We start from the raw sequence: 20,998 nt of genomic DNA, 5'->3' as shown, positions 1-20,998 counted from the left end.
TAGACTAAGCATGGAAGCCAGTAAATACTGGAGGATTGACAGCATGCTAAAAGCTAAACAGATGCTCTAGGGTAAAATTTGGCTCAGAATGGGGAACATACATACGTAAGGGAAAGAAAAAATAGACCTTCCAGAAGGGTATCCCCAAAAGCCACAATAAAAAAGATACTCTCCCTTCCTTCCCATAAAAGAAAGCAATAGATGACGTTTACAATGTTGATAAGAACATGCAGTCTGTCAAGGTTGAAATTTAGCCAGAATCCACCCTGTTACCCTAATGTGGATTAGCTGATGTCCTGTGTAAAGGTCAACAGAACTTTTTCCCTAACCCTGAGTTACGCAACAGTGTGTCGTGGCAAAGACATTACTTCATAATAACTTTCTTTGTGTTGTTGGGTTTTTATGCTACAGCTGTGTATTCCTATCAGCCCAATCTTTTGCTTTATAAAGAATCAAAGGACACGTTACACGAGGCTCCACGGCCGGGGGGGGGGGGTCCATAAGCATTCTACGTGGAAAATGGCTACCAGCCAAAATTCACATCTTGCCAGACATTAGGTCTAATCACTGTAATGTGTTTAGGATTGGGGGGAGGGGGCATGAATGGCAGGGGCGAGTGTAGCCAAATAATTTACTTAATAAGACAGAGGGTATTTCAAGCCAAGGGGTGTCTGTGTGTGGAGGGGGTATTATTGCAAATGAATCACTGGTAATAGGGGTTTTTTTAATTACTATTTTTTTTGAGGAAAGAGTAAGTCCAAGTTTGGGGTGGGTGGTGGAAATACAGGCTGGCATTTTGATACCACAATGTTGTGTGGACACTGAGAAAAAATGCATGCACGGGCAGCATGACTCCTACAACAAATACCCATCTGGAAGCACCCACGTTTCTTTTGCACTTTTAAAAATAAATAGGCAAAGTGAATACAAACTGTATCAGCTATATTTCTGATATAGATTAATTTTGTCTTATTCTGAGCTTTGCATGGAAACCAAGCCTTTGAGGAGTGGTTGAAGGAGCTGAGTATGTTTAGCCTGGAAAAGGAGAGACTGAGAGGAGATATGATAGCCATCTTCAAATATCTAAAGGGCTGTCACATCAAAGATGGAGCAAGCTTGTTTTTTTCCAGCTCTGGAGGCTAGGACCCAAACCAATGGCTTCAAGTTACAAGAAAGGAGGTTCTGACTAAAAATCAAGAAAAACTTTTTGATCTCCGCAGGACTGATCCGCCCAGGCAAGATAAACCTTGCCAACCCGCTCTAGGTCCAATGATTTTTCTCTGCAATTGCTCCACTGAGGCCATTTCCCCCAGCGTGGAAGCATTTGCTGGAGCATCAGCTGATGTAAGCAACTTACCCCACCCACCCACATTAGAATTACAAGTAATCTTCTGTTTCCCTCATAATATCTAGTTTAGCACTCACACACATACATGAAAGTTTCATGAAAATTCCTGAGTGCCTTTCAGAAGCAGCAGTATGGTGCCACCCTCAGGATGGTCAGAGATATGGAGTAAGCTTTCTCTTAAAAAACAGCCTGTTCCCGAGGAATACTAGTAAATATGGGGTGTGCTGGAGGTATGGAACTAAATTGTATTACTGGCAAAAACATTCACAAACTATCTCCCTGCTCCCAGTGAACACAGTTCTATTCAATAATGCATTTGTTCCAAGCTCCAGTGGTGCTGTTACATCTTTTTAGACTCTGGACTGGGGAAAGTCCTTTTTAGATGGTAAGCTGTGGTAATGCTTGCTTCAAAACAGGTAAGTCAGTCCTGCTGCATTAGGGGTCCCTCCTGCTCATTCTGCAGGCCCTGGAAATCTGGGTCAAAAGTTCTTCCCTGACAGCACCACTGACAGGCCTAACCTTTGCGGCATCCACCTCTTTACAACTTACAGCAGAGCAGGCCTCAAATGCTGATCTTAAGGCTTTGACAGGCATATTTGCGTATAGGTGGTCCTTCACATAGCTGGTCCCAAAGAGTTTTGGGTGATAAAAGCTAAAACTGGCATGAAAGTACAGTACATAGGAATAAAAAGTAGCAACAGTGTTGGCAAGAAGTTACAATGACCATTACAGTGTTAGCTGGAGGCAGGGCTTATCCACACTTCCTCTTCCCACTGGATTCCCCCGGGGAAAACCATACTTTAGCACTCAGCAGGAACAAATGGCAATTCAGGTTTATCCTGGATTGGCATTTGCTCTGATGTATTGCTATTTGCTAAAGAGAGGTTTTTACCTTGTAAAGGAGTGGGGCAAGCGGGAAACTTATCAGACCCATGGCTAAAAAGCATAGGTCAAGCAAGCAGAAAACCTCTGGGACACAAGCAGAAGTGTGAATGAGCCCTCAGTAACAAGGAAGCTGGTGTGGGGGCAAAAGTAGGAAACAAAGCAGTGGTGAACAGAGGAAGAATGAGTGGTTTCAGACTGGATTTGGAGGCCAGAGCTTTGGTCTGATCCAGCAGGGCTCTTTTTAAGCTCTTCATGACGCCTTTAAATAATACTGATCTGTCTAATTTACTTCTCAGAAAATATCCATCCAGCCCAGCGTTCTGTCCCCAATAACCTATTGCAATATGTGAGTGCAAGATCACTCTCCTGTATACATTCTCCAAAAACTGGTATTCTGAGACATACTGTACACACTACTGATGGCCTCATTCTCCATTAGCTTAATTCCCTTTACAAGACATACAAGTCAATGGTCATCACATCATGTGGTGGCAAACTCCACAGTTTGATCATTAAACAAAGAAATGCATCCTTTTACTTGATTTTAAACTTTGCATGTTTTTATTGCGTTTTTAAGAAGGCTTTGGGTTCTTGTGGCGAAAAGGCAGGAAACAGATTGCTAAACAAACAAACAAACAACAAACAGAAAACAGTAATTAAGGGAAACCCCCACAAGTTCAGGACTACAAAGAACTAACAGCAAACTTGTAGTAAAAAAACACATTCAACTCAACCAAGTCTTGCAGCACCTAATGTAGGTTAATAAAGTTATTGTAACATATAGAATAATAAAGTTGAGGAGTTCCTGGTTTTCCAAGGGTTAACCGAACCTGGGTAGGGTGGACAGTTGAAAATCACTGAAAAAAGGGTGACACCAATTTGCATTTTTTTAATGTAGATGCAATAATGTACTGTAATTTAAACTGAATTACAATACACCTCACCACAGTGGGGAAGACCCCGGGTAACCTACAGTCTGTTGACCAGGTGTTCCTGTTGACTACAGAGCTCCTGCTCTCCCTGTGGTTCCTTATCAAACAGAGGGCACTTTATCAAACGGTCACCTGACAGCACTTCAAAAATAAAGAGGCCTGTCCTCTACAAAGCAGGACACACTGCTATATCCCAAACCTGGGGAGCCCTATATCCCTTTCACTGTCCCTCGTTTCCAGCTACCAAGATGGAGCCAGAGGCTTCCGCTCGAAAACCCAACGAAAAGCAGGCGCCCAGGCCCAACTGCGAGGCGCGAGGTCCGCCGAGACGTCGGCTTTCAAAGCCCGCCGCGCACGTGCGCTTTGTTTTGGTGAGGGAGCCGTTGGCGCGCCGGCGCGCCTGCGTACAGCCGCTCCACCGCCAAAGGGCCGGGCGGAGAGGGCGGAGCCGCCGCCTGCGCAGCCGCAGACCTCGTGAGACGCGCTCTCGAGCCGCTGGGTGGCTGGCAGAGGCGTTTCCCCCCTCCCTCTCCTCACCCCTCCCCTTTCCCCTCCGCCCGAGGGGAGGGGGAGCAGCGCCGCCGCCGCCGCCGCCGGAGGTGTTTTGCCGTTCTCAAGGCTGCGGCCTCCCTGAGGTGCCTCGAGGTCCTGCGTTGCCCCCGAGCGGCGACGGCAACGACGGTGGCGGGCAGAGGGGCGGCCGCGTCGCTCGGAAAATGTCGCAGACAGCCATGTCGGAGACGTACGGTAGGGAGGGGCTGGGCTGGCGGGGCTGGGTGGGTGGGTGGTACTCGGGCTCTGAGGTGAAGCGGGGCTGCGGGCGGCGGCTGTGCCTGTAGAGATAGGGAAGGGAGGGGTTGTTTTCAGGGAGGTGGGCGCTCTCTTTCCGCACACGGCGCCCGCGGGCCCGCTTCGGACCTGCGGCGTGATGCGGTGGAGACGGACATGGCACAAGCGCGCGCGGCGTTATTACTTCTCTCGCCCCCGTTTGTGCAGAATTCATAGCATTTGTTGCCTGCCCTTCCCGTGGGGGCCCAGGGCGGGGAACGGCCGCGCAGCATTAAAAATGAATCAGTGCAAGGACAGAGCCAGTATTGCCTGTGGGTTACGCACACCTTGCACAGGGGAGGCCCTTGCAGATGTCTTCGCATTCGCCCCTTCCTCTTCCCTCCTTGCTTTCCCCTGTTTTTGGTACCCATGTGTAGACAAGGAGGAATGGAGAAACCAGGTAGTAGTGGTGTTGCATACAGGTCCTCGGCTTTTCGGCTGCATGGATCACTGGCTTTTTTCAAGAAAGGGCTGAATTACATGTGCTTTTTAAACATGTTGTATATCTTAACCTAGGCAATTGTAATTGGCACATTAAAGCCCTTCGTATAGCTTTCTCTCTTCTTTATATAACACTCACAGCAGCCCTGTTCGGTAGGCTATCATTTTTATGTCTGTGCTATAGATTAGCAGTTTCTAACCATTTTCTAACCTGATACCCACATTAGTCCAAGCATGCATTTTGGAACCCATTTCTTAAATTTCTACCATACCTTTTTCAAGGGGTGCTGTCATGACTTGTATTAGGCCAGACTGTGAGGCAGTAGTGAACCATGTATGGTGCTGTATGTAGGGCTGCTTCTGAGAGGTAATGGTTTTTGCTATGGGGAAAGTAACAGTGGGAGAATTTTCTTCTGTGTGGATAGCAACTGGAATAAATAGAAAAACTAGGAATTTCATGGGAAACATTAAGCAGTGTTGCTGAAATAATAACATCTGCTTGCACCCAGATTTTGAAAAGAGGAAGAAGGCCTATCCTATGTGACAAATCTAGATTAAATGCTCTAAAAGCAGTGTTTTTTACTTAGGGACAAAAGCTGGAGCCAAGGCCGCATTTGCTCTCTATCTCAAGACTGCAGTCAGTGTACTCTGTTGGTAAATGATCACAGTTATCAATCTTTGTCAGTGCTCAGCTTATGCTTCACTACATGCTTAAACATAGTGGAGCTCCATATTTGTTGTATGATGTATACCAGGCAAAGGCAAATTCAGCCCGCTAGATGTTTTGAGACTACAGTTCCCATTCATCCCTGACCACTGGTCCTGTTAGCTAGGGATCATGGGAGTTGTAGTCCCAAAACATCTGGAGGGCTGAGTTTGCCTTTGCCTGATGCATAAAATTTCATTTACAAAGATGCTCAAGAGGTATTTTGGACTACAGCTCCCAACAACCCCAGCAGTGCTAGCTGGAGCTGGTGGGAATTTATGTGTAGAGCTCCAGATTGTAGAAGCTAGCGCATGCTATTCAGCCTGAAAAAAATGAAGAGAATTATACCAGGGCCAAGTGAATAATTGCTGCATGTTTATAAAGGAGCAAGTAATGTACATATTTCTACAAATCTGGAAAATGGATTAAATAATGCAAAACTAGGAGAGTTAACAGCTGTAGTTTATGAGAAACTCTATGCTACAAGAAATCATACTACAGGTGTGTGATTAAGCCAGTGAGCAAGTGAAAAAACAAGGATAGGCAAAGTAATACCATTTACATCTATAAAGACACCAAGTTCAGGAAGCTCTCTTGAGTTAGCAACCACATACTGGTTGCATGCCCCTTACTGAACGCAAGCTGTAGTGTATGCTAGCAACATAGCAGCAGATGGACCTGGTCATGTTATCAAGAGCATGTATGGTTTTAGCTAGAATGCTTACTGTACTCTTCTGCTATACATCGTAGTTAAACTTCCTGATTAGCAGCACCTTTGTTTTAATTGAGGAACTTGTTTCTTTCTAGTAGCTACTGGGACTCAGTTTGTTTGCACTTCTACAGTTGGTGCTTTTTTTCGCTTGAGTCAAACCCATTTTCTTAAAATAAAGTGAAAAATTCTGGTTGTTGTATACCAAACCATTATCTTTTGGCAGTATCCCATAAACATCATTATGTATTGAACGATGACTTGAAGAGCTTCTGGGAAGAAACTTAGGGCAGCATAAAAGAAGAGGCAGAGATGCAAGAAGAGTATGCTCCATTTTGAGCCTCCATGATTTGGAATATCTCAGGCATAATATCTTGTTTTCTGGGCTTCACTATCCTGCAATTAAAAATATATTTTTACTTCGCCTTTCTTTGAGACTTTTTGTTGAGATCTTCCTGCCCTAATTTCCCTGATGAGATTACTAAATTGTTAGTTTCTTTCGTATTTTTTTCATGGTAATTGTCTCTGTTTTTCCTTTTAAAATATCCCAGGTAGAAAATATTTTTGTAGGTGCATAGGAATAAAAGCAGTAATGCATCTATGCCAAATAAAGAAAATCTGTGAAAGAATACTGCAGGAGATGAAGTGCTGTACTGCATTCCTTTTTAGATGCCATTCTTGTTTGCTGATCCATAGTACATGCACAAAAGATATATTTTTCAGTTTACATCTACTATCACATCTAGTCTAATTCTACCATTATTAGGGGAATTGTTATATTATTAGGGGAATTGTTATATTGCCCACAGAGTGGAATATTTTTGAGAATTACTAAATAGATCAGTGTTTCCCAACCGGTGTTCCGCGGCACACGAGTGTGCCGTGAGACATCGGTTGGTGTGCCGCGAGATGCCTGGAGGGAGGCGGGCGAGTCGGGCGGCGAGAGGCGGGGCGGCGGCGGCGAGGAGAGGCCGCGCCTCCTGCTGCTGCCTGGCGCTCCTCCTCGCAGCCGGCAGCGCTGCCTGGGCGCCTCCGCGCGACTCTGCCTCGCTGGGTTTGGTCTCCCAGCAGAGACGGGTCACACGCGCACCTCCCTCCCTCCCTCAGCCTGCGCGGAGGGAGAGCCAGAGAGAGGCATCGCTCCTGCGCGGCGGGAGAGGGAGCAGCCGGAGCGATGCCCCAAACGAGCTGAATTCCGAGCGAGGGACTGAGGGGGGAGGGAAAAAACTTTCACTTTCGTGCGTCCCTCCCGGCGTGACGCTGCGTGCTGACGTCACGGGGCGGGGCTTTAATGGTGGTGTGCCGCGAGATTTTTTTTTCAGTAAACAGGTGTGCCGTTGCCCAAAAAAGTTTGGGAAACACTGAAATAGATAGACGCGGGTGGCGCTGTGGGTTAAACCACAGAGCCTAGGACTTGCTGATCAGAAGGTTGGCGGTTCAAATCCCCACAACGGGGTGAGCTCCTATTGCATGGTCCCTGCTCCTGCCAACCTAGCAGTTCGAAAGCACATCAAAGTGCAAGTAGATAAAAGGTACCGCTCTGGCGGGGAGGTAAACAGTGTTTCCGTGCACTGCTCTGGTTCGCCAGAAGCAGCTTTGTCATGCTGGCCACATGACGCAGAAGCTGTACGCCAGCTCCCTCGGCCAATAAAGTGAGATGAGCGCCGCAACCCCAGAGTCAGTCACGACTGCACCTAATGGTCAGGGGTCCCTTTACCTTTACAATATAATAGAGCCTTTGTACACTCCAAACACAACATGGAAAAGTAATGGTTGGATTTTTAATTTCTCAAAACAACTGAAGAATAAAAGCTACCCTGAATCAATTATTTTTAATGCTCATTTATTGCATCCTTAAAGCTTTGATAGTCATGGTTACCAGAAGTCCCCGTTTCCCGGGTACAGCCCCTGTCATAGCATTCACATTTGTGTTTTGAGGTTCTTGACTCTAGATAGCCCTTAATGTTTCAAAATTAGCTATGATGATAATAGTGACTGTGGGTCTCTTCTTGGCTGCATTTTTGTCTTCGGTCAATCCTAGTAACAACAGAGTTCTCTAGGGTGAGAGGCCAGACAGCTCAACAAATCTTGGAGCTCAAAGCTTCTTTGTCAGTGAGGAAGAAAGAGAAAATCAGCCCTATAATGAAGTGCCTTTCATGGCTTTGTTTTTAGTTTTTTGTTTCATCTAGAAAAAAGAAGCTGCAAGTAAAGCTGAAGAAATAACTGGCATGTGAATTGCTTTCACTACACTGTGCCAGAAGTAAAACATGCAAACAATTTTCCCCACAGTTGTTTAGAATAACAATAGCTAGTTTCAGGTTAACATCCGATTCACATGAGCCTATGGTACTTTACAGCACTGTGACCCCCCCCCCCCAGTTGTAAAAGGAATATATTATCTGCAGTGTGGATTTGAGTATGTTGGGAAAGTTTAGAAATTGCTGCTTAGGCATTGCTGATAGTCTTTTCATATTTGCAAGAGAAACTTTACTTTGTATGTATAGAGTAAGCCAGTTTTGAATGTGACGTAATAGAGAAGTTTGGTGGTCAGATAGCTTCGGACTGTGAAACATCTGAAGAGCCCATAGATCAGGGGTTGGGAACCTCAGGCTGCAGGCCCAAATGCAGCCCTCCAAACCTCTGTCCAGCCATCAAGATTCTCCCACGCTATGCTCCTCCTCAGGTCACATGCATTTTATTTACGGTACCTTGATAGAGAACCAAAAGATGTGGGCGTGTGTGTGTGTGTAGAAACCTCTGGTTTTGGGGTACAGGAGCATTACCTACTATATAATAGTAAAAATTGCATCCCTTGTGCCTCCCAATTTTTCCTCTGGCCCCATCCACCACTGGCATGTGGCCCCTGAATGGCTGCATATGAGGGAATGCACTTCTCAGGCTGCAGAAAAGTTCCCTGCCACAGCTATAGGTGTTACTAAATGTTTACTGTTTTAAAAGCATAAATCTCCCACTTAAAAGTGCTTCGCTTTGGCTAGTTTGTGTCCTTCCTCTCCCTGCCCTACTCTTTTTCATATTGTGCCTTGCAAACTTGAAAGGGATATTTTTTTCTGTTGATTCATCCGAATTGAATTATAACTTCGGTTAGTTTTTTATCATGGCATTCAGAGATGCCAAACTTGGGTATGTATCTGAAAAATCCAACTTGATGTTATTTGTCCTTTGCTACTTATGCCTCACAGAGAACCTGTCCTGTTGTTGTTTTTATGTTTGATTCAACACTTTTAGAATCTAGATTGTTGGAATAAATCAGCTCTTGTTTTATTACCAAAATAGTACTACAAAGGCTAGGAGAAAAATTCAAATCTGAAATGCTGAATTTTGTCTTAGACAGATTCATATGTCATGTGTAGAATACAAATAGCCATACTTATTCCTTTGTTCTGTTGCAATATCTTGCTAAGCCAGGCACTGAATAGTAACCAGACAGTTTATCTGTTCTGTGTCCTTGTGATTTCTTTTTATGACAAAGGGAAAAAGCAGTAATAGCATGTTTCTTTTGCATTTGAAGATGCTCATTTGGTTGTCTTATCATTTTCAGATTTCCTGTTTAAGTTTTTGGTAATTGGAAATGCAGGCACTGGCAAATCCTGTTTGCTTCATCAATTTATTGAGAAGAAATGTAAGTATAATGCAGATGTTGTGGGGTTCTTAGAGTTGGAGTTTTTGTGGGGGTTGCTCAACAGAACTCTGGTCCACATTGGTCCTGGGTAACAGCATTTTTTGGACAGAAGTGATCTGGCATTTCTTAGACAGTAGTATGAATAAGTAGGGACACGTGCAATGTAATCCATGTATTTCCTTGGAAGTAAATCCCATTGTACTCAGTGTAGCTTACTCCTCGGTATGTATTATCTACCCCAAATCACTTTCTATGTAGGCTTGAGAGAACATGCTATCAATATCTTCCTTAATACCATGGCTACAATGTTTTCATTGTGTGTAGGATCAAAATTTGCTATCACAGTGATACATAAATGGAGTGTGTGAACTGCCCAGGATAGCCCTAAGAGCTGACTTGATAGATTACCATTCTACATAATACCCCTTGCCAGTACAATGGCACTCCATCAAGGCAGATTCCAGGCTCTTCTGGTCAGTTCACACATTCCATTTATGTGTCACTGTGATAACAAATTTTGATCCTACACAAAATGAAAACATGGTAGCCACAACTTCAAGCATGGGCATTGATAGCATGTTCTCATAAATCTTAGTTAACAAAACTTAGGGGTGGGTGAGAAGGAGGCATTTTTTTGTCACAAAGCAACCTTTGAATAAGGAAATTTCCTTGACCGGTGCCACTAGTAAATTTTGGGAATTGTCACATTTGTGCTTGCATATGTGTATATATATATGTATATGCACATAGCCCACCATCCAATGTTGGATGAATTCTCACAACTATATAATGCATTTCATTTTGACATATCTTGTCTAGCATATTCACAAAGTGTTCACAGAAGCGTATTCTAATACCCCTGAATATGTGTTGAAAAGTACTGTCTCTCTCTCTCTCTCTGTGTGTGAATTTACCATAAAAATTCCCCTTGGTTAAGTTAACAAATACACTGCTGCCTGTACAGAACAAATTATGGATAAATAATAAAAATGTCACTGTTAATATAATATCCTTGTATACTTTAAATTGTACTTGACTACTAATAGACACCTTTTCTATTCTAGTCAAAGATGACTCAAATCATACTATAGGAGTGGAGTTTGGTTCAAAGATAATAAATGTTGGAGGCAAATATGTAAAACTACAAATATGGGATACAGCTGGACAAGAACGATTCAGGTATATTTTCATAGCACAGAAATTTGTTGGCATGTTAGTTGAAGAAAGTGGCATGTGACTTTTTTGTTAGCAAGTTTGTTGGATACTGGCTACTGTTTCACTAGTTCTGTGACATCCAGTTGTATTGTGACTAGGAGAACTTGTAGGCAAAAGTAAGTATTGTTAAATCATTGATTTCTTCTGGAGAGTTTTAAAATATGCCCCCTCAAAGCTGATGAGGCTTAAAGCTGCTCAACTTTGGCTCAGTCATGACTGTACTGCCTTGTTAAGCGGACACAGTAGCTTTTGTGTTGTTTGTAATTGTAGCACTGTGTAGAGCATAGCTTATTGTCATCTTATAGTGGTATATGTTTTCCTTCACAGGTCTGTAACCCGAAGCTACTACAGAGGTGCAGCGGGTGCCTTACTTGTTTATGACATCACCAGGTAAAAGGAAAAACTGCTATAAATATAAGTACAGATAAACTATTCTGCTCTTCCTGTGGTTATCCTTAGGTAGATATGTAATCCTTTACAGCCAAGATAAATTAATCACATAAGAGCAATTATCATGGGACAAGTTCAGCTTTCATAGCTTCTTGAGGTTACGCACACAAAATTCACACAAGTGTGCCCCCAGCCCTATTTCATTTGAGCTGCTGTATCTTAAACGGGGGTATGATTTTACAGTAAAGAACCCTTTTCAAACCATCCTACATATAAAAATATTTTAAATTCAATCTAGTACAAAATCTGACTTCAGTGGCTTAGGAGCCAGACTAGCCTCTTTCCTAGTTCATCTCTCTCCTCTCCATCCCCAACATGCACAAGCCATGTTTCCTTAAAATTTATTTATGCTCAAGCTTTTATATCTGGTACTAGCAGCTGATTGCAGTATATACATACAGTAGGCCATGATGCCAAACTTGGACTCTTTTGAGTCCTGTGCAGAGTCTTGCACATCAAGGACTTCTTGAGATTGTGAGAGACCATCACCATTAGCCATCTTGGGAATCATTTTTTTTCTGGATGAAGAAACACTGGGGACCATGCTTCGTTTACTCCTGAGAGTGTTTTCTGTCAGCTTTCTTGGATACCAGTGACTCCTTCATAGAAATGGCCCCCTTGCTTTCAGTTGTCTTAGAGTGCATGCCTCAGAAACAGAGTGGTGTTCCTTTAACTCAAAACTGATTTTCTTGGAGACTTAAATACACACACACTACAAAAAAAGTAAGTCTGTTGTAATGTTCCGGTCAGCTTTGGAACAACTGTATAAGGGGCAAGTTTCACTGGTTACACTTGCCCTTGCTTTCAGTGTCCACAGTGCACTGGCACAGGTCCAAATGTGGGACTAACACTGCATGCTCTTTGGTGTTGCCTGCCTGCTCTGCACCCTACCACCTGTCAGGTGCTCCGTATCCATTATTGCTGGGCAATAACTTCTCTGTAGTATTTTACAATGGACAAAAGAAAGTACAGCATTTTTTTTAGTTGATCTTCTATCAAAGTGAACATGAACTATTGTTGTGTAAATTATCTAGTTAGCTAGGATAATTAAAACATAGTTTTAAGGGGGAAGTATAATTATTAACATCTAATAATTTGTCCTTTTGCGATGCAGTCGAGAAACCTACAATGCGCTTACTAACTGGCTAACAGATGCGAGGATGCTAGCAAGTCAGAATATTGTTATAATACTGTGTGGGAACAAAAAGGATCTTGATGGAGATCGGGAAGTCACTTTCTTGGAAGCATCCAGGTTTGCTCAAGAAAATGGTAAGTATTTTTCATGACCTATCTGAGTTTGGTGATAGTCTGTATCAGCCTCCCCCGTCCTGGTGCCCTCTAGATATTTTGGACCACAACTCACAATCATTTGGAATTATGACCTCCCCACCCAGGTATTGGAAGCTACTAGTATGGAGGGTAAAGTCAAGTCAGAGGGAGGTCAGTGCTTCTGTCATTCTGAGTGGGTGAACATTTTTGCCCCATTCTGCAACCCCCTCAGTCTCCAAAAATGGGACGAAGAAGTTGGAAGACAACTCTTTATGAAACATCCCCCAATTTTGGTGTGGTTGTAATTGGGTAAGATGTCCATTGGGCATATACCAATTATCTGAGAACTTCCGCACACCTCTTTGTTGGTGTCTTGAAACCAGTTTATGACTGCATTGTTTTAGAATTGTTCAGTGCTTTGGATATTCTTCTGGTTGAAGTTATTCTGCTACATCTTATCTGTTTACTGTTGCTTAAGTTAGACTGCAATCCTATATCTAGGAGTAAGCACCATTCAACTTAACAGCACTTGCTTCTGGGCAGATACAAGTAGGAATGCATTGCATATTTTTGTTTGATATAGATAATATTTTGTTTAATTGTTTTTTATCTTGATTTGTTGTTAGCTGAAAAGTCACTCCTGTGGTTTGGGAACCCTTCTCTTGCTTGGAATAGATGCTTAGGGGAGGAGTGCAGTAGGGGACGGGTGGCAAAAACAGGGTAGAATGTGGTTATTAGCTTCAGAAGTGGAACAGGTGCTTTTTGACCATTCTTTGGACCAGCTTTCCCTGACTGTTCTTTTGGGTAGCCTTCCTCAGCCCAGTGCCCTACATATATTTTGGGACACAGCACCCTTCAGCCTTAGCCAGTAGGGCCAGTGGTTGGGAATGATGGGAGTTGTGTTCTGCTGAAACATCTAGAGGGCAGCTAATCAGGGAAGACTGAATCAGGATATCTCTTCAAACGGATGGATGGATGGATTGATTGATCAATCCCCTCTGCCCTTTTAAAATATATTGGGGGGTTATTATTGGGTTGTTGTTTTTATTTTGATTCTGTATTTTGTGGTATATAATATTCTGATTTTTTCCTGTGAACCACCCTGAGACTTGCTGGTATAGGTTATATGCAAATAATGATTGCAAATATTTTTTTGTTCATATTTGTTTCAGAACTTATGTTCTTGGAAACAAGTGCATTGACAGGGGAGAATGTTGAAGAGGCCTTTGTACAGTGTGCCAGAAAAATACTTAATAAAATTGAGTCAGGTAATCACAGTTCATGTTTGTGATCTCAAAATATTTTCAGCTCTAGACACTTTAGAGTATGTGAAATGTTGGCATGTGATAAACTGCGCTCAAATTAGATGTGCTCTTCTATTGTCATAAAGTGTCACCTAATTCTCACCTGTGTCTTAACTTGTCAAATACCTTAATGCAAGTACAAATGACCCTGAAGAACACAATCCAAAAGGAGGTGTAACTGGTTTTCATTCAACACCCCACTAGCACCCTTTTAACAGCAGGGGTAGACCCATTGAAATTGATGGGCTTGAGTATATCATTGGATAATCACCCAATGGTAGGGGATGCTGTCAAAGCATTTTTTTACAGGTTGCTGTAAAAATGTAACATCTTTCTAAATATGTTGAAAGAGATGTCTGACATTTAGATTATTAATAATATTGTAACTCTGAACTGCCTTCTTGTGTGTGAAGCCTCTCAGCCTCTGACATCTAGCTTCCAACCTGCTGTACATCTTCCAACTAGTAGGAAGGGGAGGACACAGCAGCTTGTATAATGGATAGGACCATTAAAAGTTTGCTTAACAATACTTAAAAACAGGCACCCCTCTGTAAAAGAAAAAAAGTACAAATTATATTTGTGTGCATATGTACATGTGTTTGTGTATAAAGCACTCTCAACTTCTCATGACTACTGTTAGTGTTACATTCAGCAAAAGTTACATTTTAACATTACATGTTCGTGAAGAGAACAGCCTTGAATTTAAATGTAATTACAACGTCTGTAAGAACAAATTGTGTTTTGTTTTATCAGGTGAACTGGATCCGGAAAGGATGGGCTCAGGTATTCAGTATGGAGATGCTGCCCTGAGACAGCTGAGATCTCCACGAAGAGCACAAGCTCAAAGTGTTCAAGAATGTGGCTGTTAGGAACAGACAACTGAAACATTCATTTGAGCAAGGAAAGAGGTAAGTGTTAGCAGTTGGAGATCAGCATCTTTGTTTAGACATTGATAATTGAGGAAGGGAAAATCCATACACCAGCTCCACAGGTGGGGTGGTTTTCCTCAAATTTTCTGTGTGTCCCAAGAGCTTGTTTGTTTGTTTGTTTCACTGTCTGGATTTATGTTTTTAATATCCACCTTGTAAAAACAATGTAAATCTGTAACAGCATAACTGTAACCATGATTCCTACTCAAAAGTCAGTCCTGTTGCAAGTAACGGATTTGCACTGAAATGAAAATTCAAATCTATATCGAACCTCTTAATTTGAGAAACATTGCTTTATTTCATTTATAGCCCTCCTTTCCTCAAGAACATTTCCTTAGTGCATAACAAAAATCCACTAAGGTGGAGAATCTGTGTATGTTGTATGACCTTGTGAATGACTGCTTAATTGTGTGTCTGTCTCAAAAAACAAAATAGATTAATTCTGTGGTTTCACACTAAATTGCATGGAGTTTGTTCCTAAAGTGTGCATAGGATGCCTACATTGTTTAACATGAAATGCTGCTTATTTTTTCAGCTGTCCTTGAAAATGACGATTAATGAAACAACTGCCATGGCTTCAAGACTGCAGTTTTAGAACTGCTTTTTATTCAGTAAAGCATACCACATCTGGTATTTTTTAAAAGTACTATGAAATGGCTTCCAGAAGTGTGCACTTGGCACAGCAAGATTGCAAAAAATAAAATTTGGTAATTCAGTGGACAAGAGTAAAATATCAGTATGTAAAAAAATTTCTGTTGCATATTTTTTCTCATTTCTTCCAGTTTAAGACATTGCTGTATCCTGTGTATATAAAATGTGGTCATTAAATTTCCAAAGCATGATATACTGACATATTGTTGCACTAACATTTGTTTGTTTTATAAATAAGAACTGAAATGTAACTGGTAGGCTTTATCATGTTTGGTGGTTTGTTTTTATTTTGTTTTTTTGTACAATAGCTTTTATTTATGATTTGATATTGAAAGCTACTGGCATTGATTGTCAGTGTTTTATTTGCCATATTCTACAAGGTATATGATTTATTTTTTTGAAAAACAAATATGTTACTAATATGTTGTGGGTTTTTTACTGAAGCATAACTGAACTGTTTCCTGACAATTCTTAAATGTATTTCAATCACTTTGACAACTGTAGGCTATACAATTCATTTGTGATCTTAAGAGCTTACTGCTGTCTGATCTTGCCTTGGGAAATCCTTGTTTTCTACATCTGGAATTGTAACTGAAATTTTATGTTTTGGGGAAAAGATAATGCCTACTTGTTTTGCCATTCTAGAACAGTGTTTGAAGTTGTGAATCATCGTTATCTGACTTCTTTTTTTAAAATTAAAGTAATTTCTATACCTAAGACTCTGTTCAGGTTATCCTCCTTAAAAAGAAGCAATTTGTTATGAAAAGTAGCATATGTTGTATAGACTGCTTCAAAATCTGTAGTAATGCACTGCAGTCAGCTTCTTTTACTCTGTAATTTAGAAAGACAATACAGTAAACGGCAGCAACTAGTCAAAGATAAACACTGCCCTCTGCCTTCATGGTATCTAACTGAGAGTTCTATAGAGATACTTGGAAATATGAAACCTTGACTTTGCCTAAGAGAGACAGGTGTGCGTATGTAAAAGTAAAATGAATTGGCCTCTTAAATGTTCTTGACACTTAAAAACTCCAGAACATGAACATTTATGATTTTGATACACAGATAATTCTGAAATATGGAAACATTGAAGCTGTATATGGGAGGTGTAAATATAGCTATTTGAGCTAGATTGTGTTAGTTTTAACTAAGGATGTACATTGCTTAAAACTTTTTGGTTGGTCATATCTGAGGATGTTACACAGTGAGGGCAAACTTTGACATTATTGTCAAATAAGTATTTGATTGAGCCTAAGTTGGCAAGACACATGAGCAGTCTCTTTCTTGAATGTTTATTTACTCAAAATGCAGGCAGCAGGAGAGACTGAATTTGATTGGAGCTGTGAGACATTTTTCTGATAAGAATCACTGCTTCCAGCTCCTCCTGTCTTAGCTAGTTTCACATCCTTGAGGAGAAACTATACAGAGCAACTGGAGGTAGGATCTACAAGACATGGTTTAAGCACCCTTTCTAGAACATAGCTGCTCTAATGTTTTTATGCTGCTTTTCTCTCATAAATTGCATTTAAGGCAATTTAATAAGTGGTCTAGAACAACTCAAAAACAATTGCAATAAATACAAAATGGCAAATAAAAGTAACAAAGCTTCATTACAATGCAGGTAAACTAGTTAAAATAATGTAAATAAGACTTTAGCAGTGCTTTGCCAAGCCAAAGCTCATCACATTGAATGACAAAAACTGAACAGGTCAGCAAAGTAAACTGAATGCCATAAGCAGAGATAAACAGGTCAGGCTCCAGTGGCAGGGGTGCCCAGAGCAGGGCCCATGACTACGACTCCTAACTGATGGGCAAGTTCATCCAGGAACTGGCGGTCCTCCAGCTCTGCAGGCCTGTTGCTGCATTTGAGTAAATAAATAATGGTTGGGAGACAGCTCATGCATTTTAATCCAAGATGAAAAACACATTTTCATGTTGGCATTTGAGTACATTTTTCATCCTCCCCTCCCCTCTCTCCCCCACCATTCAGGGAAAGTAAAATGACACAGATTGCAAGCACGTTACTCATTAGCATGCAAAATGGACACTGTAATCCTTTGAGGTAAATGAGAACCTTTAACTTGAAGGGGTTGATTCATCAAAAAGTTAATTCCCAAAAATAAAGTAGATTGATGTAAACAAAATAACATGCTTCCATGCATTGTACTGGAAAAAAAGTCAATTTGAAGTCTAGGTAAACATCCACTCAAAGTAAAGAAAGTGATTAGCATGCAGTATCTATTAACGTATTTGGTTCACAGCATGGGTATATGAGGTGCACTGCATGGATGTCTTATAATGGTTCAGAAGTACTTTCAAAGAATATTATTTGGTGTGTTTTTATTGTGTACTTTTTTCTACTGTTACATATATTAATGTCAACAATTCCAAAGAAGTTTAGTCAGTAAGTCCTAAAGTCCAACTTTTAACTTGTTCCTAGTCTTCTACATAATACTTGAAGCTCCCCTTTCTCCTCCCTCCCACCCCCTACCCAGTAACTACTGTACTGCTGCCCTCTCTCATACTGGAGGGAATAGCAGAAAAAAGGAGGTGCCATGCTACTATTAATTGTGAACCGATTAATGATGTAGTGAAAACTCAGGTATTTACTCCATAGGTTTTTGTACATCTTCCTGTTGCATTTAGTTCTTTCCCACAATCCCTTTTCATCTTCCACACATCTTTCATTTACATGGATCGCCCTGAGCCAACCTGGTGCCTGACTGACGTTTTGGACTAGACCTTCCATCAGCCTCAACCAGCGGGACTTGTAGTCCAAAATATGTGGAAGGTGCCAGGTTAGCGTAGACTGATGTCAATGGTTGGTAGTTAGTACTACAGCACAAAAACCGGTCTCTCCCTATCGCTAGCCTCCTTTATAGTTGGTTGGGGAACTCAAGGCCTTGTGCCTTACTGTTTGTGTTTAGGTGTTTTGGGTTCTGTATGTTCTGAGGGAGTTCTGTTTCCTCTACTTCCCTCCAGTGATCTGTTTTTTTTGTGTGTTTTTTTTAACATCAATGCAAATGCAGGCACGATAAACTCTCTGTCTTGCTGTTTGTTTCCAGATTTAGCTAATAAATGTCACTTCACAAACTTGCTTATCTTTGATAAAGGGAAGGACAATTGGAACTTAAAATTTCTATGGGGCTAAAATTACCTTAGGCAGAACTGTACTGTGGCTTCAGTTCTAAACTAATATTTGTATGCTCCTTTCCAAATTTTGTGTCTGCAAATTAGCATGAATAAGCTTTTGTTTCTGCAGAAAATTTCATGAGAGTTCATACCTCCTGTGCCCACAGATTGCCCCCAACACTTCTTCCTGGTTGTTTCTCAAAACTGGGTTTATTTAAATATTAGAGCTAGGCTTTGCAAGGAGGAAAGTTGGTTCAGGAAATGATTAGACACCCAGGTCATTGATTGTTGTCTACAAAGGCTTGCCTTCACTATATTACTGTTTCTAAGGGATACATGGAGTTTGGAACCCCGTGTTTCCCTTGCAGTGTGTAGTGTCACACTTCAAGACTCTGAACATTGTAGCTGTACTCTTGTACACCCTTGTTAACATGAGTTGGAGGAACTGTAGTTGAAATGTGCTAGATTGCTACCTGTATTGGCTTGGTTCCACAAGTTGGAACTGCAAGAGCTTAAGGAGTATTATTACAGTTGAGCCTCAAGACAAATGCTCTTGGCATTTAATTGCGTCTAAAAATAAAAGTGCTTTTACACAGTGTTAGTATACATTAAACTTTAAATGCATGACTTCTATACTGTATAAAGAATTTACTATGCTGCTTAATGTCACCAGAGAAATGTTACTAAATAAAAGGTTTTATTTAAATGTATTTACTGTAGGTTTCTTTTCAATCATGGCAGGCTTGGGGAGGGTGTGGGTGGAAGGGGTGGAAAGCTCTGCTCCCTGGCTGATCAGCCTTTTCATACATCCACCATTTCCTGCATTGTTAACATCTCCAATGTGCACTGTTGCATCTCTATGAAATCTCAACCCTGCCAAGGGAGATGTTCAGAATTTTAACAATATCAATAATCTTATTTATCTACATGCATTTGACACCCCCATACATTAAATGCTCAGAATCGTAATCATGACTTGCTAAAACAAAGTGGCATGATTGCCATGGAAACAAGCACACAATTTTTAATGGATGGATAGATGTATGCTAGGTAGCTTATGTGATTTTAAATGGTTTCATGCGCAATGCCTGATTTTAAGCTTTGGTCTTACTTAGGTTATTTCTGGACAGTAATAATTGGATTTTCTATGTTTCTTACTGAATAATCCAACAACCAACTGTCCAGTGCATGCTTCCTGTTAATATTACAAAGCTGAACCAACTATATTCTATGGAGAACTGAAAAAATATCACCAGTTTCCCAAATTTTAATGTGCTCTTACCCTGCTTTTAGGTAATGAATACATTATGAGACACCCGTTTATCATCTTGGGGAGAGAAGTAACATTAAAAATAAAATATTTATCTATTTTTTAGGAAACATGAGTAGTTAAGGTGGGGAGGAAATTGTAACAATTATGTACTGTAACCCAGGTCTTTTTATTTTTTCAAAGAACTGTTGCCTCCCTCATAAAGTGCAGACCAAAAATCCATACCATCTCAAGTTTAGGACTCAGCCACACACTTCCCTTTGACTTGTGATTTCTTCTGTTTAGCCCATGACATCCAGGCATGGATCAGAGAGGTTTTCCTTTTGTCCTGCCACTTTCCCAGGAAAAACCTGCTGTTTACTTCTCAATCGGAACAAACGCCAAGCTGCAGAAAACCCAAATGACGTTTGCTCTGATTCAGCAGTAAACATCAGGTTTTGCCTGGGAAAGCAGTGGGAGAAAAGAAAAATCTCTCGGACCAATGCCTAGAAGTCACGGACCAAACAGAAGGGTGAATAAGCCCTTAGTGTAAATGGTGTTCAAAGCTATTGTATCAACTTAGTAGTAAGTTAGGATGCTAGACTTGGTGATTAATATATGGTCAGATCTTTCCACAGTGTTACATCAAGGCTACAGTTCTCTGCTCACTTAGGGGACAAAGCCTTGGCAACCACAAGGTGGGGGGCTTAACAGCCCCTATTGGGCATGTTTATTCAGACAGCTGGTATTCTATGCCAAAATAGAAAGTAAGAGTCTACTAACTTGATCACTTGTTTGAAGCAGTACTTGGATCATTCCCCTTCGTCCAATTTATCCCTAAGATTTTCAAAACCCATAGACACGCTAAAAACCTCTTATTTACATGTAGTAATCATTTAAGCATTTCCCAGTATGTTTGGAGTTTCTTAGCCCATCCAATCTTTTACTGTTTTGCTGACTGGAAAGGGGCCTACCACTAAAGATGAAGTGTATGAGGGAGGTGTCTAGATTTCTCGTGTCGCTCAGTTGTGTCTGAAAGCAGCTTAAAATTAGTGTCCACAGTGGGGAATATTTTTCAACCTAATGGCCACATTCCAGTTTGCACAACCTTTAGGGCCCATGCTGCAGTGGTAGATGGAGCCAGAGGCAAAAGTGGCTAGAGTCATTGTAACCTTTGCCTTTGTACAGCAGGCTAGTTTCAACACACACAAAACCCGTATCATCCATCCAGACAAAACAAGAGAAATTGGTGGAATTTAAGAACACGTTTCAGCCACACAAAATGACTTGTGGTTCCAGTGAGGGGTCTG

At 41.3% G+C, this 20,998-nt stretch overlaps 1 protein-coding gene across 1 annotated transcript; it reads left to right on the top strand.

Moving 5' to 3' along the window:
* Nucleotides 1-3,651: 3,651 nt before the first annotated feature.
* RAB4A (RAB4A, member RAS oncogene family) lies at nucleotides 3,652-19,149 on the top strand. Its single transcript, XM_081186950.1, has 8 exons — nucleotides 3,652-3,912; nucleotides 9,409-9,489; nucleotides 10,554-10,668; nucleotides 11,032-11,094; nucleotides 12,269-12,423; nucleotides 13,596-13,691; nucleotides 14,481-14,635; nucleotides 15,192-19,149. Exons 1-7 carry the CDS (start codon nucleotides 3,882-3,884, stop codon nucleotides 14,594-14,596), a joined length of 657 nt encoding a protein of 218 aa, XP_081043076.1. The 5' UTR covers nucleotides 3,652-3,881; the 3' UTR covers nucleotides 14,597-14,635; nucleotides 15,192-19,149.
* The last annotated feature ends 1,849 nt before the right edge of the window (nucleotides 19,150-20,998 follow it).

This window comes from Podarcis bocagei (assembly GCF_964188305.1).
Source record: "Podarcis bocagei genome assembly, chromosome: 3".
NCBI lineage: Eukaryota > Metazoa > Chordata > Lepidosauria > Squamata > Lacertidae > Podarcis > Podarcis bocagei.
Note: the sequence above shows the minus strand (reverse complement) of the source record. Positions and strands in the feature narration are given on the sequence as shown.